The sequence below is a fragment of the Melanerpes formicivorus genome, unplaced genomic scaffold (assembly GCF_026170545.1).
Source record: "Melanerpes formicivorus ecotype bairdi unplaced genomic scaffold, bMelFor1.0.p_v2 SCAF_2, whole genome shotgun sequence".
Classification (NCBI taxonomy): Eukaryota; Metazoa; Chordata; class Aves; order Piciformes; family Picidae; genus Melanerpes; species Melanerpes formicivorus.
In genome coordinates, this window is record NW_027142354.1 from 55,006,081 (window position 1) to 55,030,900 (window position 24,820).

General features: G+C 47.4%; 2 protein-coding genes across 4 annotated transcripts in view; both read right to left on the minus strand.

Annotated features, from left to right (window-relative positions):
* Positions 1-1,399: 1,399 nt before the first annotated feature.
* Positions 1,400-13,058, minus strand: SAP30L (SAP30 like). 3 transcript variants are annotated; one of them, XR_010990213.1, is made up of 5 exons: positions 12,547-13,058; positions 10,585-10,707; positions 8,689-8,787; positions 4,034-6,711; positions 1,400-3,977 (listed from the first exon to the last, which is right to left on the minus strand). XR_010990213.1 is itself a non-coding variant. In XM_068161786.1 (4 exons), exons 1-4 carry the CDS (start codon positions 12,730-12,732, stop codon positions 6,583-6,585), a joined length of 537 nt encoding a protein of 178 aa, XP_068017887.1. In that variant the 5' UTR covers positions 12,733-13,058; the 3' UTR covers positions 1,400-6,582. The 3 variants fall into 3 exon arrangements, 2 of the variants coding, with proteins under 2 accessions (XP_068017887.1, XP_068017897.1); XM_068161786.1 differs by having other exon boundaries at positions 1,400-6,711; XM_068161796.1 differs by lacking the exons at positions 1,400-3,977; positions 4,034-6,711 and adding an exon at positions 8,245-8,403.
* Positions 13,059-17,718: 4,660 nt separating this feature from the next.
* Positions 17,719-24,820, minus strand: part of GALNT10 (polypeptide N-acetylgalactosaminyltransferase 10) — a 99,849-nt gene continuing 92,747 nt past the window's right edge. The window contains exon 12 of the mRNA XM_068161809.1: positions 17,719-23,986. Within this exon, the coding sequence (XP_068017910.1) occupies positions 23,819-23,986 (168 nt within the window). The 3' untranslated portion in view covers positions 17,719-23,818. The remainder of the gene's footprint in view (positions 23,987-24,820) is intronic.

Consider the following 24,820-nt stretch of genomic DNA (forward strand, 5'->3'; position numbering starts at 1 on the left):
ACATGCCAGCTCAGTTTCCCCAAGGCAATCCAAGACATCAAGGCCAGCTGACAGAACATGAGTCAAACATTACTACTAACCAGGGATTGTTTCTCACAGCAGGGTGAAGAATACATTCAGCTCTCTCAGGTCTCCTCTGCAGTCCCTACCTACTCCCTTGCTACCAACAGCCTGGGGTGTAGGGCAGGAGGGACCATGTGTCTCCTGCACTACTGGCAGTGTAAGTAGGCACATTATGCTTGGCTGGAAGTCTCCACACAGCAGCAAGACAAGCTGCCACCCTATTCCCAGAAAGCATTTTAGCTGTTGCCATGAACTGAGGAGACAAGTGACTTGGTTGTAGGACAGCAACAAGGAATAAAGATACAGATGGTGTGGGATTGTTTCAGGAAAAAATCATCTGTGCAAACCTTTACTGCACATCAACAGTGTGAGTGAATTGTGACAGTGATAAATTCATGTCAGGTATTTTTAGTGTAAAGCTCTCACCATCCTATCACCCTCCTCTGTAAGAGCCCAAGTGCCTGAAAAGCTACACTACAACCTCTCTCCTGGCTAGAAACCAAGGCTGAAGCATGCCTCAGACAGTGCCAGCAGAGCCTTAGGAAATGCCATGGGAGGGTACAGAACATGTATTCAAACCTCGGTTTCCTCACTTCAGCAACAACAAGTGAGGCATCTTTGCCTGTAAGGTTGATGGCCAGGAGGAACAGAAATGTGAGGGAAGAATTAAACAAAGCACTACATGAAAAAGATCTTGAGCTTCACTGTGGAACCCTGGCATGCTGCATGTCAGCATCGCTCTGGAGTAACATTTACCTTGCCAGCTGGGCATGAAGCTTGGACTCTGGACAACAGGTGCTGGAAGTCATGCATGAAATGTAGCCAAGGGTGTGCTTCAGATGGGAGCAGAAGCACAAGGCTGAACTAGACACGAAGAAGTTTCACTAGGAAACATGAAATCAGCTGAGATGCTGCACTCCAGTGACTGTCCATGATACAGAGTGTGTGAGAGAAATCAACCCCCCCTCAACACTGCAAAGCCCAACGCTCCCCACAATGCATGGTCACGTGGCTCTCCAACAACCTCCAGCTTCATTGTGAGTCATCTTTTTGTGACATTCAAAAGACTCCATGATTTGCATCTGTGCAGCCCACAGGAGTCTGTCACAAAACATCCCATCACCTGACTGCTCTGCTTCAGGCTTGACACATCCCAGTCGGCAGCGCTGTTCTCTGCTCCGCGGCTGCAGTATCTTCAGCCCTGGGGAGATGGGTGGGAGATGACAGTGAATCAGAGGGGCCTGGCACAGAAAGTCCATGCAAAGCAGAATTCCATTAGCTCTGGAGCCAAAAGTGCTAAGGGCAGAAAGGCAAATAAAAGGGCATGGAGGCTGTGTTGCTCGATAGATCATTTATTAAAGTGAAATTCAGCCTTTTCTCTTTGTCGGATAGTACAGAGTTAAAGTCTCATACACAGTGGAAGCAGGAGACATTTCCTACACCTCAGAGAAATGAGTTCTACAGTTTTTGCTATAAGTTACTAAGTTGCTTTAACAATACACAGCTATATTACAGGGTTAAAAATACAAGGTGTCCAAAACATTTGGCATAAGATCAGCACAACACATGGAGGCCAGAAACAGAAGAGGGAACACAGTTTTTCTCTCCCAGCAAGCCTGCTAAAAGACTCCAAGCCATTCCACAAGTTACCTGCCACTCCCATCCCCTGCACTCCAGAGCAGAGCTGAAGCTAGGACAGGAGTAAACCCAACCCTGCTCAGGCTCAGCTAAGAGGCTCCTGGAGCCTGCTGATGTGCAGGACGGTCTGCAGAGTTGCTCGCAAGAGAAATTCAGGTTTAAGGCGGGACACCTCCCCACACACTTTCTTCATCCATTCAATTCATTCCAAACAGATGTGTTCACAGGCAAGGCAAAACTGCAAAACCAGGGATAGCTGTGAAAAGTGCAAGTAGATTCTTACATCCTAACAGTTCATTTGCACTTTGAAAGTGGAAAATGAAAACTCCCTAACTCCACAAGCTAGAGATAGCTAAAGAGCATCAGTGACAAGAGGAGTGAGGCATCAATAACATTCCTTCACCTTTGGGACTCTTCAGTCAATACTCTGGGCAGTACAAGGACTCCTTCTGTATGGGAGGCTACCTTGTATTACCACTCTTGCAAAGTGACTCTAGTGCTCTAGGGAAGTATAACGATCTGTGAACTTAAATAAACAGTCCCTCAGCAGACCATTTCGCTCCCCTCCAACTGCAGTTACTGCTGAAGATCTCCCATTGGTATTTACATTTGGCTCAACCAAAAGATGTAAAGTGCACAGCTCCCCCCCTTCCTCCCCTCTCATAAAACATCCATTACAAGAGCTAACACAGAACAAATCTTCCTCCACGCTGCTGACTGTGGAAGCCTGATTTGTTCAGTCTCTCTGTGGGCCATGTCCTGTTTCGTCAGTCTCTGTGCCATCATGACCCCCTTGAAAACTCACTTACTGGGGACTTGTTTTCAAGGCCTCTCCAAACCCAGTCCGCACTTAAGACTAGTTTTAAACGCCAGACTTGGCATGTTGTGGTCAAGTCTTGCACACCAGGGTATCTAGTGGTTTACAGCCACATTCCTAGGGAAAACTGGGACACCAGAGTACTGGGGACAGGTGGTACAAACCAGCCCGCTCTGCTCTTCTCAGGCTGAGCATCTAAAGTGCCTGGCAAAAGAAACATTAGCTTTCAATGCACCTGTTTACTGCAGGTTGATACACACCACTCTTGGAGGTGCAGAAATGTTACATCCCTGCACTCTAACACATCCTCCTTTGATACATTTGCACTTTCCAGCCATCAGATTGCCACCGGCTCAAGTCTTCACATGCTTCCACCTCCCCTGAGCTGAGCTCAAGCAGATAACTACCAGCAATGATTTCTCCTTCTTCCCTTAAAGTGAGCAGAGGATGAAATTAAGTGTCTGCTAGAGATGTTTCCACATTATTTGGATTTCATACTAATGGCTTTGGATCTAGTCAGAAGTCTAATGAAGTTAATGCAACTCTTCAGTGGCAATTGAGTTAAGCTACGTAACTGAATCAGGCTATATAATGGCTGGAGGGCTTCAAAGAGGGTTCCTCTGCCCCAGGGTGAATGTCACCTATGCAGGCTTGTAAGAAATAAGCTTCCACTACGTATAAGTGGAAGGTGACATCTGGTCACCCTCCACGCCCCCAAGGCTTGTGCTCCATGGTTCAAAGCTAGACAGAATTTAAGGCCCATCTGTGAAAAGCAAAATGGAAAAGGACAAAAGCAAAATAAATAAAAGAACCTTGGGTCTTCCACCTTTCCAACAAGCCCCACCTAAAAGTGCTGAGAGCACGTCCCACCTCCTGGCATCCCACGTGGGAGGCTCAAACACATTTAAGTTTGAAGTTCAAAATGAGAAGTTGGAAAAGTGTTTGGTGGGGGTTGGGTTTTAGTTTTCCTCCCTTTTTGTTTTTCCTCCTCTTTTCTTCCTTTTTTTTTTCTCTTGTTTTAATTGGCATGCAGCATAAGGACTCCAACAGACAGAATGGTATCAGACAGAAGGGTGATTGCATTGTTGCGTTTTCCTGCTCATTAGACACTAAATGCTTTTCAAGAATCACAGGCACCCTGAACATGGATATTGCTACTGAAATCGACGTGTGGGTTCGGCCCCTGGCGCCGCAGCCGCCGAGCGGCTGAGCCTTCCGGCAAGACATCAGCTTCCTTGTGCTCAAGGCAGTTTGCTCTAGCAAGGTAATAAGGCATTTGCAAGGGTTTATAAGGCCGTGGGGTCTGACAGCCAAAGATTCTTCTGCTTCTTTGGTGTCTTGCCTCCAAGCTTTCCACCTTATAAACTGCTGCTAATGGCTGGTAAGCATCTCCTCCTCATCATCTCTTCCTCGCCACCTCTTCCTCACCACCTCTTCCTCGCCACCTCTTCCGCATCATCTCTTCCTCGCCACCTCTTCCTCACCACCTCTTCCGCATCATCTCTTCCTCGCCACCTCTTCCTCGCCACCTCTTCCTCGCCACCTCTTCCCCATTTTCTTCACAAAAGTATAATTGCTTCAAGAGTGAAACCACCAAGGATCACATTCCACATCCATTCACTGTTTTCAGAAAACAAAAAAAAGGGAAAAAGAAAAAAGAAAGAAAGAAAAAAAAGGCCAAAAAAAAAAAAAAGGAAAGAAAAAAATAAGGTTCCTGGATACCACCCCTGCACAAAAGCATTCCAGTGAATACACCTGAACAGATGGAACCTGCCACCATGTTTCCTTGAGAAGAATCGTTTTGCTGCTGGCTGCTAAAACACCCCAACAGATTTATTTACTCTCAGAAATAAAAGATACAACAACCACCAAAGAAAAAACAACCAGATCCCAAAACAAGCGACGTGTTTTACAGTTTTGGTCTAGAAGTTACAAGGAGGTGTCAGCCCTCTCAAGTCAGAAACTCAAGTTTCCCTTGGTAATATCCTCTGATTCCATGAGCACTTTGAAGATCAACATGCAGTCAGAGAATGTACCCTTGTAGCTGTCTGTCCTGAATGAGAGAAGCCAGATCACGGTGACCGACGTGGGAATTACTCTACCCTTCCAATAAGGAAAGGAAGGGCGGAATCAGGAACGTTTTAAACATTCATGAAATATTGACACAAGACATTCTCTCCTCAGACCTTGAACCTTCCTCTTGTCTGATGAGTCTCAAAATCCATAGCGAATCGAACAAGGAAATGCTGAAATGCACTCCCCAAAACTTCACAAAGGGGACGTGTACCACAGCAGAGGAACTCTGCCTATGACACAAGACTCAGACAGGGTGAAGCGTGTTGAACATGGTTTTTGGAGTACTAGCAAGCACTCCAGAGCTGATGTGAACAACTTGCTTGGAATTGTGACTTGATTTTTAAAGAAGCCCTGGGAGAGCTTCAACGAGGGCTTCACTTTGTGAACCCTTCATGCCTTACAAAACATAATGCAGTACTAAGCTGGGATTGTGACCTGTGTATTTAGCTCTTCAGCAAAGCTTCATCCAGTTTTGGAATATTAAAACCTGCCATGGACAAAATGCTAGCCAAAGTTTTCTACTGTTCAGTTCGTTGCTTAAGGCTTGTTGAGAATACACTCTCTGTGTGGAGTCTTGGCATCTTGTAATAGAATGGAGACACTGGTTAGGACAGCAAAGAAACAAGAGTGGTGCTTTAAGTGATGAGATCCCCCTGAACAGAATTTGAGGTCACTGGAGAACAGTCAGTCACCACCAACACTTTCATAAGCTCCTTTTGCCAAAATAACCTCTGTGCTATTTGTAAGGACACCTTGGCTTTATATAACAAAGTCAGAGCAATCTCCTCCTACAGCACCCAGTTGAAGAGCATCAGCATGCCACCCTTCACTCACACAGCTCCTAGGGAGGAACACACAATGCTCACCAAAGGCAAGTGCTTCAGTCCTCTGTGCCCACAGATGAAATGCATCATACTCCAGTCAGTTCGTTACCCCAGTGATGGAGCTACCCCCCAAAAGTCTGCTTTATACTACACGGAGACAAGCCCACTAATCCACACAGCAGTTTTGTGACAGCTGCTGAAGAAAAGCTTCAGCACAAAATTCAGGTCACTTGTGACCCATACCTGGTGTGACACAGAGATTGAGGCAGATGTCCTAAGCCACTGTGTCACCTGCCATCACCGAGCCCTGAACACAAGGGAAATACATGTAAGTGAATTAAACAAGCATTTCTACCAACAAGACCAAAGCCAGCCAAGCAGCTGCACTTGCCTTAACACCACACTCCGAGGAAATGCAGAGGTTTTAAAATGATTACAGACAATTAATTTGTGAGTTATGAAATAAAAGAAGCTAGAAAAAAGAGATTGCAGCCAGCTGTTCGGCGTCCACGTCGGAAGGGAGTGGGAGGAAACAGAAATGCTTAAAAAACCCAATCAATTTCAGACTAATCAAGTAGTGTTCACTGGAGTGGATTTGGTGAGCTGGAGCATTTGTAGAAGGTTGGGACTTGAAGCACTGACTCAAGGCAAGACAGAGCAAGTGTGGGTGGGGAGCAAGCTTCAGACAAGCTTCGGAGCTGTGCAGCTCGAGAATGGATTTTCTCTCTGCCGCTGTTCCAGTGCCGTGCCAGGACAAACGGCGTGGCGGCTGGGGACGCAGTCTGAACCCGGGGATAAAATTCCATCTGTGCTCTGAATTGCACCGAGAGGCAGATTTCCAGCAAGGGTTCAAAATGCTGGGCTGGCAAACTCCACAGTCCTACAAGTCTACTTGCTTTCCTCATTATCCTCACTCCTTCGTTTCACAGCAACTTTGAAATGAGAGGAAGAAGTCTTCAGAAACATGCTGGGCACATGTTTGCAGATACTCCTGATAAGAATGTCTCTGTAGTATTTTTTTTTCCCCTGTCATCCAGACTTACTGCAGTTAAAAACCCCAACAATGTACAATATGCTTCAACAGTTTTCTTTTATATACCTAAAATACACGATACCGTCTGTTCCTGCAAGGTCTCTCTCTCTTACTCCAGCTCCTGCTAATCTTCATTCTAGCTGCTTGCTACCTTCTGATTTCTGGTCCAGCCTGCTCTTGTTGTTCTTTACCATGTAGATGAAATATGCAAGCGTCTCCTTCTCGTTCACAGGAATATTCCTGAAGTGACGACTGACAGTCTAGAAGGACAACATGCAGAGAGACAGAAATTCTGAGATTAAGAAGTAGAAACAATCAGAGCAGGGCTTCTCTTCGCTTCCCAAAAACCCATCTGACGGCCACTCAGCGTCATAGACTTCTAGTCAAACATGCACCAATTCAAACTGTCAGTCCTCATTTACCTCTCTCTCTCTCTTTACAGCTGGAATGAGTGTCTGAACACAGCAGAGTCTTGCTGTGTCAGCAGCATTTGCAGCCAACCTACGAGCGGAATTTGGAAGCCAGAACATCCTCCTGCCAGAGCAGCGGAGCCTCTCCTAAGCGACACGTTTCATGCCGAGATTATTTGGAGAGCAGGTTTTTCCCTGCATCTCAGTGTTTTCAAGGAGTGTCAGAAATACTCAAACACTTTGCTAAGTGAAACAGATGTAGCAAAGTTTTAGAGTCCAGAGGAAAATGCCCTGTGTAAGCTTTCACTGAAAGGAACAGCAGAGGATTTGCAGTGGGGAGCTTAGGATTTGGTTAGGGCTACCCCTCGCTGACACTAGCAGAAGCCTTGAACCATTAGCTGCTTTTTCCTCAAGATGTAGAAAACATATGTTGGAGCTGGATGAGACCTGCTTCTCAAATGGAAGACAGTGGTGTGTTTGGTTTTTTTGGTACCCAACACAGCTCCAGAAACTGGATTTTGATGCAGGCTCAGCAACAAGTCACTCCAAGAAGATTTATGGAAGTTTGAGTTTTCCTTACGGTGGGGTAGCAGCAGGAGTCTAAGAGCCTCAGGCAGCAGTGATTCAAGCATGGGAGCTGGACGAGGATCCAGCGTAGGGTCAAAGCTGCTCAGACTTCACAGGAAATCTGGGAAGTGTGTGACAACTTTAAGTTAGGCTCCCTTTATTTTCTGCTTGCATAGTAGTTTTTTGTTTGCTTGCTTGCTTGTTTTTTAACTCCTGGACACACTCACGGCAAATTGTCTAAGTCCTTCATGGCAGGAGGTAGTTGAGAGACTATGAACCAGTAAGTTAGGATACGAGAAATCAGAACTGCTAATGAGGACATACACCCACCCTGCCTGGTTCAACTCACTCTTACATGCACTGCACTACACATGCTCTATATTCTGTATGTTTATTCCCTATTTGACTTTCAAAGACAGCAAAACAGTGCCTTGCTGTCTTTGTTGGTCTGCCAGTTTTTGTTCTTTAAAGCAAAAGCAGAACACAGAGTTTTGGGCAGAGGATTGTGAAAGTCTCAGCTTACAAAATCAACCTCATTATCATTCAGTAACTGCTACAGTTTTTTTCAAGTTCAGAGAAGGCATTTTCCCACAAAATGCCTTCAGATCAAGCCAGGAAAGAAAGCAGAGCAGATGCACAACAAGCAGAACTAGCCCAAATAACAAAGAGAGAGAAAGTTCTTAACAAGTACCCCATATGGTGAGAAAGCAGCACTGCAGGCCCTTAAGGAAACAGCCTTTCATTGACTTAATAAAGAATAACAAGCCATCAGGACAAGGGAGAGAAACAAGGAATCTGAAGTCATGGTCAATGCTTCTGCCTTTAATAATAAGCAACTCCAGCCAGTTCAAGTGAGGAAAGAAAAACTAACAGGGGTATTTAAGGTGACTAGCTGTGTGTAAGTCTGAGTTCCAGCTGAACAGGCGTCTTCAGCTTACAACCAGGCCATGGGAAACCAGGGTCTGTTTCTGCTCCCTAGAAGTAACAGATTGTGACTGTGAACAAGGAGGGAACAGAAATAAAGCAAGTTACTAAACCATGCTTGCAAGAGCCAGCTGCCCTGTCTTCCATGACTGCCTCAGGTGAGAGCAAGCACACAGCCTTCTGTTGGCATCATCCCCTGAAACCTTTCGCAGTGCACGTGGTACCTGCTAGCAAGAGAGTCCTGACAGGTATTAATATCTGAGGAATGTGCACTTCAGCACAGGAGATTAAAACCTGTTTAATAACAGAGATGAGGCTACCTCTGTTGTCACTTACTTCTGCTAGCTGAGCCTTGTTGAGTCCAGGCCTCGTCTGCAACTTGTAATGTCTCTTGTAGCGTCGCAGGGTGTTCACTTGGAGCTGGAACAAGTCAACCTGGAAGTGATGCAGAGAAGACAGGATGAGCACTGCCTTTAGCTTCTATTAGGCAGAAAAGTAGAGTTCTCTAAAAATAATGATTTCTTCCTCAACAGGACTGCTCTTTGCCTGCATCCAGCACCACACCGGTTTGCCTCACTGACAAATCTAAGTCTATTTTGTGGTTTTTAATACTAAAGGACCAAAACAGCCCCAGGGAAATAGAAAATTTTGTTCTGGTTCACATGCTGTCAACAGAATTGCTGGCCAATTTCTGCTCTCAATTATACCTCTGCAACCTCCAAGCAAAGGGGAACCTTTTGTTCCCCAAAGGTTTAGAAAGCTCACACATGAAATATCAATTTAGCAGGCACCGAACAAATGGCTTCTGACATAAAACAGAGTACAGAGGAGAAATGAAATTCAGATACTTAAATGGGAACTGCACAGTTTAAAAGCAAGGGGCGTGGGGGGAGGGGGGGGGAAGAGTGCAGGAAGGAAGATGAAGATCATGTGGGAAATGCCATGCTTCAAAGACAAAAGGAATCTGCTGAAAACCAAGTAGAAAATGACATTAAGCATGACACACTGCAGAGCTCCCTGTTCAGTGAGGTGAAGAGCACCCCTCAGTTTTTCACCACCAAATACCCTGTTTGCTCTACAGCACCAACATGGTTAGGTGCCAGCTGGGTCTTCACCTGGCAACTCATGTAAAGCCTTCATGGGAAAGTTTTGAGGGAGAACCTTGCAGAAAGCCAACACAGCTACACCAGCTAAACCCCCCCAAACCGGAAAACTTGCTACACTTCCAACACCTCCACACAGGAGGTTTGTGGATACAGCTCTGCTGACAAAATGATTCTTGCTGGGGTGTTTTTTGTTTCTTTAGTTGGATTATTTCCCCCCCCCAGAAATAAAATGTTTAATGCCAGCACGGGTGGCATTTCCAGCAGAGGGCTCTGCTGACGTGGCCAGAACTCAGCTCCTCCGCGAGTATCACCTCTGCACAACTTTGTGCAACGTCAACAGTACCAGAAACATCACCAAAGCAAACACAGCCCACGGTGGCACAGAGAGGAGATTATTCTAGAGTCCTGTAGCAGAGAAAACCTCCCTCAGGCCTATTGCCTGAAAATGAAAAGAGGTCACAAATTGTTGGGAGCTGGTTTTAAACAGCTCCAAAAATACCATCTATGTAAAGGTCCGTGAGAGGCTTAATATCCCTGGATATCAAATAACCGAACAGACAGAGAGTGACCTATGGAATGCTCTGGTGTGTTTGCAAAATGATGTGTGCTAGGTAACAAAGAACCATATTGAGACCTCTGTCAATAGCAAAAAAAGCTTACTTTTACTTAAAAAAAATGTATATTTTAAAAGAGGTAGTATCAAATATTGTTTTTAACAGCTTTCTGGAAGCAGAACAGACATGAAACGAGACGTGGCACTTGGTGCCATGGTCTAGTCATGAGGTCTGTGGTGACAGGTCGGACTCGATGATCCTCAAGGTCTCTTCCAACCTTAGTGATACTGTGAAACTGTTAGCCCACCATACTTCTTCTTATGTAAAGTGCAACATTTTCTATGGGCAAAGAATTCCTGAAGGAATGAAAATGAAAATTCAGGTTATCACACATCAGGGGGATTAAAAAATAAGAAGCCTTCCTGCAAAGTGAGAGCCACTACCACTCCGGCAGTTTCGCTGGCACTGCAACTTAACAGGTGTGGATTTTCTGCTACATGAAGACATCCAAGTGAAACTGCAAGATGCTGAAAATTGGTAAAACAGCCCAGACCCCCTCGGCACCTACTGACCTCCGGGACATCCGTTTCGTGCTCAGGAGAGTCACCTCCATCATCACTCGTCTTCCTCTTCCTTTTGTTTCGGACGCTTTGAATGAAGTTCTTGTGAAAATCACAAATGTACAGGTGTCTCACCTAAGAACCAGAAGGGGTGGGGAAAAAAAAGCAATCAAAACAGGTGCTGCAGAAGCAGCATTCAACAGCAGCCACTTCGACTCTGGTATCAGAGTGCATCCCTCATGACTGGCATGACTGACTGCCTCATGACATTAAGGAATTTCTAATCTTAAACCCCAGGCCTGATATCGGACTCTGGAGTTAGAGGTAATTTACATTACAAAGGCTAGAGGCAAGGAAAAGGAAGGACTTGAGAGCTCCAGCTGAACCTGAACCTCTGCTGATAATATACTTCTTTTTTTATGGCTGCAATCATATGTCAGGAACAAAACAACAAAGTAATTGTCTGGAGGAAGGGCATTTGCTTCAGGACTTATTACCAGGTAACTACTAATAAAAATACTGTTCACTCGTGTGAACTTTCAGGTGTGAGTAGTCCAGAACATTAGAAGACTATTAATGCAAGAGTTTAAAAGTCTTAGTCAAATAAAAGCTGGCTAATTACCTCAATTAAAATAAGTAAATGAAAAGAAAACATCTCCTCTCCTGTACTTTATCCTGCCATGGATCCCCTCTTCTTAACAAGCAGTATCCCACTAGAGTCAGCCTGTACACAACAAGTGACCAAAAATTATTGGGTACCTATAATAGAAATCTCTTTATGCAGCCCACTTCATCTTTTTCCTTCATTTCAAGCTGATGAGTCTGACTTCCTCTTTTTCTTTCTAAAGCCTTACATCTGTCAACAAGGAATCGCCTCTATACAGAAAGAAATGGCTACAGCAGCAGACAAACTTGATGAGGACCACAACCAGCAGAAATATTCCATTTTTTAAAGACTATGATTCTCTTTCAAATCGAGTCACTCTCTTCCTGTGACATGCTGCATTTCAGCTGTGCAAAAGGGACCGAGCTAACCAGCCGGGGAAAGCGGCCAAACAGATCAACTCGAAACTTCACCTTGTTTTTTTAGGTTTTAATCTTCAAAGATCAGGTAACCAAGTCACTTCTGAGAAATTCCTTCTCTAATCTATCATCTTGGCGGGCTGCCTCCCCTCTACCTATTTCTCTACTCGACAAACAACCCGTTTCTATCTACAGCTGACAGCTGTCACTTGATGTCATTAAGCGGTCAGCAGCAAATGGGGCTGCTCTGCGCCGACCAGCAAGCAGGCACACGAGTGCCCTGCTACGAGGTGGCACACCTCGCCTTTCCCTTTAGATACAACGGGGATCTCCTCCACTACAACGCATATTCTTGCTAATTGGGAGAGTAACGTCAGTGGCGTCTCACTGCAACAAGAATCCTGTCGCTGCTTTCACCTACGGTTTGCAATACGAAAGTGAAATTAAAATAGCACCAAATTGCCACCAAAGCAAAGCCAGTTCGCTCCATTGCTCCCCCTGAACATCATCTGCTCCCCACAGCACGAGAGCTTTCCTCCAAAAAGCACCGGTTCAGTGCTGCTTCATCACGCCTCAGCAGATCGTCAGTGCCATGAGGAAAAGCCGCATCTTTCCTCAGCATGTTCTTCTCTTACCGTAGCGTAGTAACGCTGAGGATGGGGAAACACGGTCCAGAGGAACCGAGCAGGCAACAGAAACCATCGCCCCTCGCACCCCTTCTCCTTACGGCCCGCAGGGGGTTCAATGAACCCCCGCCAAGGGCAGCCACAAAGCTCAACTTGCCGGGCGGAGAAGCAACTTTCCGCTGCCCGCCCGCCCGCGGCGCCGGGAGCGCGGCCTCCCGGGAGGGACCGCAGTGCGGTGCCGGGCTGGGGACGGCAAGGCGCGCCCGGCCGGCTGCTCGGGGGGGCTCGGCGGCGGGGGGCAAGACCGGCGGAGGCCGCGACTCACACTTTTGTCGATGTCCAGCTTCAGCTTCTTCTGTGAGATGCTCTTCTGGATCCTTTTACTGAAGGACGCGTTGCCGGCGGGGCGCACGCAGCGGTCCCCGTCGTCGATGAGGCAGCAGCTCTGGCCGTAAAAGGGGGCTGCGGGAGGCCCATCCCGGCTGTCCTCCTCGGTGCTGAAACCATTCATCGCCCACCTGCCCGCCCCTCACCGTGCCCGGGGAGCCGAGAACCGCGGAAACTGCCGCTGTCGCCGCCGAGCCACCCCGCGCCCTCGGGGGGACCCCGCCACCCCCGCGGGGGCCCCCCCAATCTCACAGGGGTCCCCTCACGGCGGGGATCCCCCTCAGTGCCGGCGGAAAGGATCGCGCCGCCGGGAGGACCGCGCCGCCGGGAGGGCCGCCCGCCGCCACCCCTCAGCGGTGGCTGCGGACGCCGGCCCGGACCCCCCAAGCGCCGCCGCCCGCGGGGGAGCCGGGACCCCGAACGCACCGCTCGCACACACACAAAACCGCCTCCCCGGCAGCGGAAATCCCGCCCCCCCGCCTAGCAGGCGGGGCGCTGGTTGGGCGGTGCGGCTCGAGGGGCGGTGCGCGGTGCCGCCGCTCCGCGCGTCCATTGGCTAGAGGCGCTGCCTGTCTGCAACGGCCGCCCGGCCCCGGCCCGCCTCCGCGTTCGACCGGCAGCCGGAAGGTCGCCGGGAGAGAGGCGCGGGAGGGCGGGGGGCCGCGCACCGTTGCCAGGGCACCGCAGTGCTCCTCCGCCTTGCCCGCTGGCGGAGCGGCCAGGGACGCGGGCTTGGCGTCCCTGCAGATGTCCCTGCCGGCCCCTCCTTCACCGCCCGACTGCTCACTGCCACTCTGCTCCTGCGGCGGCTGCGGAAACCCGGCGTTTTTCTTCGTCCCGGAGCGGCCGCACGGCCTTGTCCCATCGGGAGGAGATGGGGAGCGATCCCCGGGCTCCGACTGCTGCACAGACGCCCGCCTAGCCCAGCACAAGCTTCCCGCCACGGCACTCCCCCGCCTTAGCCAGAGTTTCTCCAACCGACCAAAGCCGAACCGGCATCGCTCGCGTAACAGCTGAAACCTGCAGAGCTCGCCCAGTCCCTTAAGCAAAACTCACATCGAGATACTCTAAACGCCTGTTCTTAGCTACATCAGCCTTTATACGCCTCCTGATCTCAAGTAGGAGTCTCTGGCTGAAACATCATTAATGATTTCATTTTTCCTTCCTAGTTACAAGACGGGGACAGTGAAAAAAAAACTTAAGACTTGGGAAAGTATTTTTCAAAGCAATCCGATTCGCAGCTTTGCATTTCCTTCAGTTTCAGGGGAAGGAGGGGGAAAAAAGTGAGAAAAGGAGGAGGGGAGGAGAAGGAATTCCTCCTGATCTGTGAAGAAAAGATGTTACTTCTGGAAATGCTGTGACCTCTGCAATACCAGACAGCATATGCTATTGTCAGAGCTGCGTGGGCAGCTGTAAATGGAAACGGATTTCATCCTCCTGGAGAAAAGACTTTCTGCACAAACAGAAAAAAAACAAACCACCTCAACAAAACCCAACAAACAGCCAAAAACCGTTCTGTGGACTAAAATTACTTCAAAGTCTGCAATCCCGCACATGGAACAACGTGCGTTAGCAGGGGATGAGCTGTGCTGACTCACACACACAAAATACCTTTGCAATAAAGAGACTCCTCGAAGCCCGCGGTCATCAGATCCGCTTCCTCCGCAGTCACACTGACGCAGACACCTTGCAGCCTGGCTGTGCTGCCTGCTCCCCGCAAGACCGAGAAGCGCTAAAAATCTGTATTTTTTTTTTCAGGCAGTCATTCCAACAGCAAACGCGTCTCATAAATCTGGAGGGCAGGGACTTAATGCTCTTCCTTAACAGTTCTGCCTCTTGACTTAGCTTTTATTGCTGGTGCCTTCCGGCAATTAGCAGCTCCCGTTTGTCCGTGTGAGTGGTGTGACTCCTGAAGAGAGCCACAGTGCACTCTCCCGGGCACGCCGCTTCCAGGCGCCGGCCACTCCAGTGGCAGGGTGAGGGAAGCGAGTGCGACTTCACCCGCCGGCCAACAAGCAGTTAGCAAAGAGATTTAAAGAAGCAAGATGCCACCGTTTATAAAAGCCCCTGGCCAGATTGCCTGGGATCTGCCTGCCTGAAGGAATACCCTCCTGGAAAAACCAACATACGGATATTCCCTTGGGTTTGGGAGAGGGAAAACACCAGAAGACTGACAGTGATCTCGGAGCTCCGAGATAAACCTTTCTAGGTTTATCTTAACATTGCAGATAACGATCAAATAGCAGGCTGAGGAAATAGGGCAGGACTATCAACATTCAGGAAGCTGAAAGCACAGACTGTAGGGACAGATGAGAATAGCAGCAGGGAAGTAGATGAAAGGGAACATGATCATAACATACAGGACTTCCTGCTGTCCTCATGGGGAGGATGTTCTGCAGGTGCTCCCTGGGCTCCTCCAAGGAGGGGGCTGGGAGGTGCTGGGGAAACAGGCAGCACCCAAGCCAGAAGAGGTCGATGCTTCTCCTCAGGTTGCATTTCATCTTTGGCTGCACACTCTCATCTCATGCAAAGGGAAAGACTTGAAGTTGTTTTGCAACGTCTACTAAGAGGGGGGAAAAAACACCCCGACAAACCCAAACCACACTGCTTTGCCACTGTTTGTTACTTCAGTGCTAAGTACCTCCAGCTCAGGCTAACACAATGACACCTTTTTTTTCCCCCAGTCCTTAAAAAAAAGAATAATAAAAAGAAAAGGTGCAGGGAGGTGTTCATGTAATTGCAGTTTATTTCAGCATATTTATCCTCATGGGAACCTCAAGATTTCACAGTCTGCTAGTCTGGAACTCGCTCGCCGTGAAACAAACTGCCTCACAGAGACATTCTTTATTAGGTATCTATCACTAACCTGATCTAATAATTCTTTGTGGGAGCTGCAATGAAGTGAGAAACAATGTTTCATAAACCCATCAGCACCTAGGCAGCTTTAGTGCCTTTGAAGCTGTAATAGCCTGCCCATCCAAGCCAGCCCTCTAATCAAATTAGGGGAACCTGCACAGGCCTGTAAATCTTAGCTGGAGCAGCACTACCCTCTAAAGATAAGTCTGCAAGGTAGCTCTCACCTGGAACTTCCTGTTTTAATGGAGCCATTCGGGGTCCTGGGGACAGAAATGCTGCTCCCCAAAAGGTCTGTGCTGCCAAAGACAGCCTGAGAGGAAGCCCTTTTCTTTTATACCTTTAGTCAGATCATTTCCATCTTCTGTACTTTGAGGTCCAATGGAAACACTGCCCTAGCACCTTCCTCCACACTCCCACTCTCCTCAGCATTTTTCGAGGGTGGCACATATTGAACCTGCTAAAAAGCTTAAACTGTCACAGCTTTTGGCACATACTTCCCCTGGGAAATGTTCCTGTGGCCCAGAACCACGGCAGTCTTTCCTTAGGATCATGCCTTGCAGTTATCCAGGCCTGTCCTTCCACAAGTGCTGATTTCTCCACATGCAGACTTTCACACATGCAATTTTTGTCTCCTCTCTGCTTATTTCACCGTTTTTCACTCTGCAGAGTTAAGTAAAAACAAGTGTTGGGAAGGCCCCCAGAAGAAATGGTGACAGTAAAAAGTGCAGAAGGTCCCAAGGGGAACATGGGACAGGGCCTTGAGCAATGCCAGTAAACTTACCTTCTCTTGGGCTGGAAGATTGCTTTCCCCACTCAAAGTTTAGAACACAAAGAGGGCAGAGAGCTGTTCAAAGCCCTACCCTGAAGACCAAGGTGTAGGACAGATCCACCAGTGGCTGCTTCTCAGGGCAGATGTGGAGAGTAAGGGCAGTGACAACTTTATCCTGCTCAAAGCCAGGCTAAAGTTGTGCAATGCTGAGCTCCCCCAAACTGCAGGAGAAGGTAGCTCAGACAAGATACACCAACAGGGTTAGGTAATTGCAATGCTCTGTTCTCACAGCTGCACATCTCAGCAGTGAACACACAAACAGCCTCTGGGAACAGCTTTTGGTGGCTGGTGGCAGGCTCAGCATGAGAAGTGTCTCAGAAATGGTGGCTGCTGCCCATGTGTCAGCACTGAGGGCCCCATCTGCAAGGCTCAGCTCCTGAAAGCAAAGCAAGGCCCTTGCTTCAAAGACTGCAAAGAGTCACTATCCAGGCATGATAGCATTGCAGTATTTGGTCAGGGGGACAAGGGTGCTTGAGAGTCCCACCCTAGCCCTGTTTCTGAAGGGCTCAACCCCACAGACCAGCAGCCAGCTCCACTCAAAAGCTCTTCCCTGTGGAACACCAGTTGTAGCTTGACCATGAGGCAGTCACTTCAGCAGTGTCATCTGCAATGCTATGAATTTGGGGCTTTTTTACTTACTTGCTCAAACTCCTAATCACTGCTTTGGGTATTGAGTAAAAAGCAAACACACTGAAGTCCTCCACCATTCCTAGTGTACACATCCCCTTTGCTGCAGTTCATTTGTGGTTTCTCCCCATGCATTCAGTGAGGTGACAGGTTGGTGCAGGAGGTCACAGTCAGGTCTGCAGCTATCTTTGCTCCTCTGTGCTTCCCAGGGTGCCCTACCCACTGGTCCATGGCTGCTATGCCTCAGGAGCATCCATCCACCATGGTCATGGTCCCTGCAGGACTGCACCCTTGGGCACGGGGTGCCTCCCTGCATGAACAGGTCTTCCCTCCACATCTCCTCCAGCTTTGTCCACATCTCTACATTGCTCCTCACATCCCCTTGTGGCTACCATTCTTTGTTACAACTTGTCTGAGCTGAAGTGTGTCAGGGTCCTCTGCAGCAGGGCTGCAATCTGGGGCATGATGAGTTGTTCTGGAAGCAGCAGTGAGGGGAAGAGAGAGAGAGGCCAACAGGCACCTCTGCAGCCCTCAGCTGCCTTAACGTGTGACATGCATCCAACACAGCACTCAGGCACGAGCTTTGTGAAGGCAGCAAGCCCTGCAACTTCTGTCCTGTACAAAGGGCAGCTGAGAAGGATGTTTCCCAAGAGGATTGGAGGAGAGCAGTGCCTGATGTGGTGGGAGGCCTGTGCTGGGGAACCACCAGACCAGTAACTAAACTTACTGTCCTGAGGAGAGAGAAGGGAGTCAATCACTGGAGCAAGGCAGGCAGAGAGAGTCATTCTGCACAGAGGGTTTTCAGAAAACACATTAAAAATTTATTTTAAATATATTATAAAAGGAAGTCCATTCAACTTTAAAAACACTAGGTGTTCTATCAATGAGTCCCAATTTATGAAAGCTACTACATTAAAGTGCTACAAGTCCTTTACCACCCTCCCCCCTCCCCTCCCCCAGATATTAGGCTGTTGGTCCTAATATGCACAAAATAAATATACACTGATTCAAGAGGCACCATCCAGTTTCACAGATAAATGCATGCAGTACAAGGAATAGACAAACTTAGACCTTATCACTGAGATCCTGGAGAATGCATTTGGAAACCAATTCCCTTCTCCACCCTAGAGGCTAAAGCTATTTGTTATTGTTATCCTACAGGCTAACTTTTCACTCCGTTAGCTTGATCAGTTTTTATCTTCCTTTGCAGCTCAAGTTCATATTTTCTTGCTCACTAATTTGGATTAGGACTTGGTGTTGGTTTTTTTTCCCCCCCTGGAGCTGAACCAGTAAATTTAAGACCACATAGATCCAGTGGCTTTATATAAAACTCCCAGGTGCCTCACATCTGCTGGAAACATTGGGGCCTTTTGGGTCATACAAAAGCATCAAGAAAGCTCAAGTGCAGTGAGTAAAGGAGCATACTCAGCTAGCAGAAGCAGAGTTAAAACCCAGACATAGGGGTTTTTATATTAGGATTGCCATAATCTGTCATTGCTTAGCTTCATACAGAGATCTCCAGGCTAAAGCATGACACTGCAAAGGAGCAGAGTGGGAGTTACATTTCTGTTATGCTTTGAATTTTTAATGTGAATAAACCAATCTTGTTAATGAGGAACATGAAATGAATTGACAACTGTGTGTTGAATGCTGATGGAAATTTCAGATCTCAGCTTTCCCATTCTCCACCCACTGCACCTCTCCTTTCCTCTCCACTTGAATCAGGTGAGGACTTGCAGCTTCTTTTAAAATATGGACTCAACACTCAGCAAACAGAGCACTTAAAGATAAATCTTACACAGGCTGGGAAGTGGCAGCACACAGACTTCCCTGGCTTAAGATCAAGCAATAGGCTACTGCTAGACTGGGAGCATGATGCAGCGCTCCTGATTCCCAGTCCAGCTCCCCTTTTGCTATGTATCCTGTGAAAGACCTTTTAATCTTACCCCCACAGACTGACATTAACTTCAAGCTACTCACCATGTTGGCAATAGTTTGCTCAATATTTAAGAAGCTTTGCATGCTAAATGATTGTTAAAATGGAAACCCAGATTGCCTCTTGTCAGATAAGGACCAGCTTGGGCACCACCAGGCTCCTCTGTTGAAAGTGGTTAGAAATACAGGCGAGTAGCAACATGAAGCACAGCAGATGGGCGTGATGCAAGGTATGCCTGAATCCCTGGTGCTAGCAAAGCCAGACTGTTTCAGACACCAGGGCTCTTTTGACTGAAAGTGTGACAGGCTGACTGCTAGAGGCTGCCTGTTCTCTCCAGTCAAAACTATTCATGTGTCTGTCCACATCCTGAAAGACAATTTAAAATGAAAGCTTTTCCCTTTTTACAGAGCAGGCCCAATATGACTTCCAGGAGATCTCTCTCCTCAGTGCTGTAAGCTAGCATAGCTACCATAATGATCCCACAGTGGCTGGAGAGCCCTGTGTTCCTGCAGTGCCAGTTGCTGGTGGTACCTGTTTGACTTTCAGCACACTGATGTCTCAGTGCAGCAGGGAGGAGGGAAGTTTCCTGAGTGGAACTCTCCAACAGAGAAAAGCAAAGCTTTGTGCATAGACTGCTGTAAAACAAAGCAGGGAGAAAGATAAGCTGAGAAACTGCTTTCTTGCTACTTCTGTATTAGAGATTTGAACACACCCTTCAGAAGTTTCCCAGGGATGGAAGGCTTTCTGAAAGCACTTCTGCTTCACTTTTGATGTGGCTTTGGGACTGCTTGTGATTTCTGATCTGGGTACTTAGAAAAGAGATTGCAGGATCTTGCCTGCTGGTGAAATGCACGAGCCTTCACCATGAGGTGAGCTAAGACATCCTCTGGTCTAGCTGTAGTTATTAGTGTGCCCAGAGGGAGCTGTCATCCTTTCCAAGTCTTCCTAATAGGAATGACAATCCCTCAGAGTCCTTAATGATAGTCACTGAAGAGAGGAAACCCAGGAGCTGGGGAATTACTGTAGCTCACACAAATTTTGCACTTCAAGTCAGACATCTTAAAAAACACACACAAACACAAACACTGCACTAGTCAACCTTTCTCTCTTCTATCCTTACCTCCCAACCCCTTCCCCATCTTCTCTCTTGTCCAGCAAGGCACTAGGAAATGGTTCAAGTTTAAGCATTTGCTGTACATTTACATTTAAAAAGGCACATCTTTATTTTAATGATGCTGTATTCCTCTTTCACTAAGGCTCGCTCACTCCTCTACTGTTACAGTGTGGAAAAGAAAGTTAATTTCCCAGGCATGACAAAAAAAGAGACACCTTGCACACATAAAGAGCCCCAAACCTGTAACTCTGTCTGTGGGCCTTAGGGGTTAGCACCAGTAAATATCAACAACAGCTTCAAGAGCAAATCAAAGCGTTATTATGTGACAAAACCCACACCCAGGGATCCCCCTGTTGTCTGGGATTCTGATACTTAAAAGCAGCAGAATGTATGCAGCCACAGAGAGAGAGAGATGGGGGAGTTTGAATTCTTTTGGGGAAAAAAAATATGAAAATATTTATTTTGCATTAGATAATCACTGGTATTGAAGCTCCAGTCTTGACTTGCATGCAGATGTGAAGATTTGCTTATGCATTCACACTTTAGCAATCTTGCTTACAAATAATGAAAAGTAATTGGAATAATTAAGCAGATTGCCCGGCAAAGGCTCAATTAAAGATGTAGATGATGAAATACGGCTTCTATGTCTCAATCAGTGGATGGTTGGCTACAAGAAGTCTTCTCCTTAGTCAGCAAAGCCTCTAGGGTACTGGAAAGTGTAATTGATGTGACTAAATTAATAGCCCAAAGCCCAGGGAGCCAGTCAGAAGGGTACAGAGTTTGTGAGGCACTTATCACAACCAGATCCCACCCACACCTTCGGAAGAGACATCAGATGAAGCACACTGAGAAGGAGGCAGTAGGACCGCTCACACTGAAGCTCTGGTTTCCACATACTGGTGGTCGATTGTCAAACAGGAATTGCCTCAACAATTACCTAATCTTTTGGTGCAAACTGCTGTGAGCTCTCCTTTCTCTCCAAATTGAGACCACTAAGTGGTAAAAGACCTCTTCCTTGCTGCAGTTGTCTCCGAAGCAAGCGTCCAGCAAGCCAAGCAGCCAGGAGTCTCTGCACAAGGTGAGCCCAAGTACAAAGCAAGCCATGCATTGCAGAAAACAGATTTCTAATGAGAGGATTAGCTTCTAAGACACATAAAGTTGCAAGCTGCAAGCAAAATGACCTATAGTCCATTTATATAACTCACTGATTGTGTCCCAGCTATAAAAAATGAATGCTGTTCGTGGACAAACAGCTTCTTGTTCCACAGGTATTAAAACATTCATACAGACATCTAGTCAGGCCAGCCAGTGATCCACAGTCAGCACTAACAGACTAATGAGAGCATTAATAACTTAAGGAAAGCAACAGCCAGGCACAAGGCACTGGAAAGTGGCTCTGTCTGCCATAGAAATGAGAAGGGATCCTCATGACAGATGTAGTTACCAAGAACCTAAGATGTCAGCTCTGATGCTGGTCTCACTTCCACAGCAATACTGCTGCAAACCTGTCACAGGCAAAGCCTGGAGCTTTTCTTCTTTCTTCATTTCCACAAGGTTAGACACCAACACATTTGGCAAGCCTGGTCCCAACTCTAATGCAGTGCCCATGTTTCCCTTGCTCTGTGACTGCATGCACCAGGTAAGATGGCAGAATAGGTCAGGCATGGCCTCAGCCGCAAGGATGAGAGGTGGAAATGATTTCCAGCCTCATAGTTAATACATGAGACTTGAGAGCTTGGGAGGCAGATAGTTGTGTCTTAGCTTGCTCCCAGCTGGCAGACACAGTACTACATGGCCTCAAAGACATCTGAAACACGGGCAACAATCCTATAACTGGCAACACTACAAAGGGCTTTTCACTTCTGGAGCTCTGCAGAGGGAGCCAGCCTCATTTCTTGACACCAGGCAAAGATTTCCTTGACTTCACATGAGAGAAAGAAACCTCAGAGCAGAGCTTCCTGCCCCTCTGAGAAGGGAAGGTCCATTATCCATGCTTATCAAGAGTCCCAGAGGGGTGCCTTGCTCCTACCCCAAGTGCTTCAGCTTTCACTCAAGCTGGCTGCACACTCAAGCTGGCTGCACACTACCTACTCTTGCAACATTCCTGCATGAGCAGCTGGACAAACAGGGGAGCTGGGCAATTACCAGAAAAAGGTTAGTTTTGTTGTTCCATGTGCATCTTAGAGAAAGGTTAACACACTCTCAGTCACAGCTTCTACCAGGAAATGCTACTGCTGCCTTCACTGTAAGACTGAGTTGGCTGAGTTAGTAAATGTAGGTTTCCAGCAACTTCAATTTAAACTGGGTGGGTTTGGGGTTTTTAAAACACTTGCTTCAGGTAAGACTTGAAACCAATGGTCCTGCATTCATCCTTTGGCGCCATTCCTTTTTCCAGTTGCTGGGATGAGACAACTCTGGGCCAGTGTCTGGCAGATCCTGCAGCCAAACCAGAAGGGCAATACCTTGCACTGCCAACTGAGCACAGAAGGCACAGGGTACCAGTGAACTGGGCCCATCAATCCCACATCTCTGCTTAAGTAAACAGATTTCCAGGGACAGTAAACTGCACAGAGCTGTGGATGCTGGGAAAAGAGGACAGATGAAGGGCACATTCCCACAAGCCTAGAACACTACTGACCACAGGACTGCAATGAGCTACACACAGATGAACAACTGGATAAAGACCAATGGCTAATCGCAGCCCTGACTTAATTATCATGTATTAATCTGTTCACACCAACTGTGAATTGTTAGCCTTGGAACCTTTAAAGGAAAAATGGAAGCTGCCTTCATCTCGTAGATTTAGCTCAGAGAAACTCTAGAGGTGATTCTGAGTAAGAGGCAAATTTGGAACCTGATATTCAAAAGGCTCTTAGGAAAAATCTTCACCTGTATGAACTGTACTTACCTGAAACCCCTCTGCTAATCTTTCACCTTGAAGAATCAACAGTGAGTGACAAACTGACTGCAAAGTGAACGGACCAGAACCCCAGATTCCTCATCACTAATAACTACAGCAGTATTCCCCACACTTGGCTGCACTTCCACTAGAACTCATTCCTTTATCACAGCCATGACTTGGAAAGTAATACTGCTCAACCTGTTTGAAATATATTTTAGGGCAGGGCCAAAAAAAGAACCCTAATCATTCCACTTTACATTTTGATGGCCTTTTCTTCTGTTTGATTGGAGGATTACAACTTGTGTTCAAGATTCTACTCGTATGGACTTTGGAAGATAAAGCACCTATGTGGGTGGTATGGCAGCTACAGAAAGTCCTGGAGAGTCCTGGATAACAAAATCATTTAACATCAGACCCAGGTGGGAAACAAAACAGTAAAAAAAAAAACCAACCCAAACCCCCAAACAAACAAAACCCACAATCAAAACAGGAAAAGAAAGCAATCAAAACAGGAAAACAAAGCAATCAAAACCCAACAAACCCAACCCCCCCCCCTCCCAATACCAAACCAACCAAAATAAAGGGGGAAAAAAACCAAAAGAAAGAGAAAGGAGGTTGAATCACATTCAGACTCCTCGAAAAACAGAGTTTCTGTTCCAGTCTCAGCACAGAAGTGGCTCTGACAAAGCCTTTAAAATGTCACCATCCCCAGAAGAGAAGGATGCAGCATCTTCACCATAAAGACTGGCCTGCTAGTTAACCTTCTCCTGAGATTCTCCCTTTTGCCTTCATGAACTGTTTTAAAAAAAAGGGTGTCCTTAAAAAAATTTCTTGTAACCCTCCCCAGTAAAAACTAGAAGTGTAAAATATAGATGTGTGTTTTGTTTCTCTTTTGTGGTTTGCTTGTTTTTTTCTTTTCTTTTCTTTTCTTTTCTCCTCAAGTCTTTTAAAGATCAATATTTCTGTTAAATTTTTCCAAGACAGTCGAGTTTGTGTGTTCAAATATCCACTGCTGTGTGGGAGATGAAGGGTTGCAGCTGTTCATAAAGATCTTTCGGTCGCTCTCGCTGCAGTCCATACAGCTGCTGCTTACGGGATGGTAAAGGGTCTTGTCCTGGAGAAGAGAAATTTGATGTCAGGTGGCCAAGCAAAGAAGCAAAGCTGTTTTGAAACCAACAGAAAGCGAGTTTGCTGATGACACCAAGCTGTGTGGTGCAGCAGACACGCTGGAGGGAAGGGAGGCCATCCAGAGGGACCTTGACGGGCTGGAGAGGTGGGCATAAGCCAGCCTCATGAAGTTCAATAAGAGCAAGTGCAGGGTCCTGCATCTGGGTCGAGGCAATCCCAGGCACAAATCCAGGCTGGGCAGTGACTGGCTGGAAAGCAGCCCAGAGGAGAGAGACTTGGGGGTGCTGGTGGACGAGAAGCTCAACATGAGCTCTCAGTGTGCACTTGCAGCCTGGAAAGCCAATCAGATCCTGGGCTGCATCAAGAGAAGTGTGGCCAGCAGGGCAAGGGAGGTGATCCTCCCCCTCTACTCAGCTCTGGTGAGACCCCACCTGGAGTACTGTGTCCAGCTCTGGAGCCCCTATTACAAGAGGGATCTGGAGGTGCTGGAAGGTGTCCAGAGAAGGGCCACAAGGATGATCAGAGGGCTGGAGAACCTCTCCTGTGAGGACAGACTGAAGGAGTTGGGGCTGTTCAGTCTGGAGAAGAGAAGGCTCCGAGGTGACCTAATTGTGGCCTTCCAGTATCTGAAGGGGGCCTACAGGAAGGCTGGGGAGGGACTGCTCAGGATCTCAGGTAGTGATAGGACTAGGGGGAATGGAATGAAGCTGGAGGTGGGGAGATTCAGGCTGGAGGTGAGGAGGAAGTTCTTCCCCATGAGAGTGGTGAAGCCCTGGAATGGGTTGTCCAGGGAGGTGGTTGGGGCGCCGTCCCTGGAGGT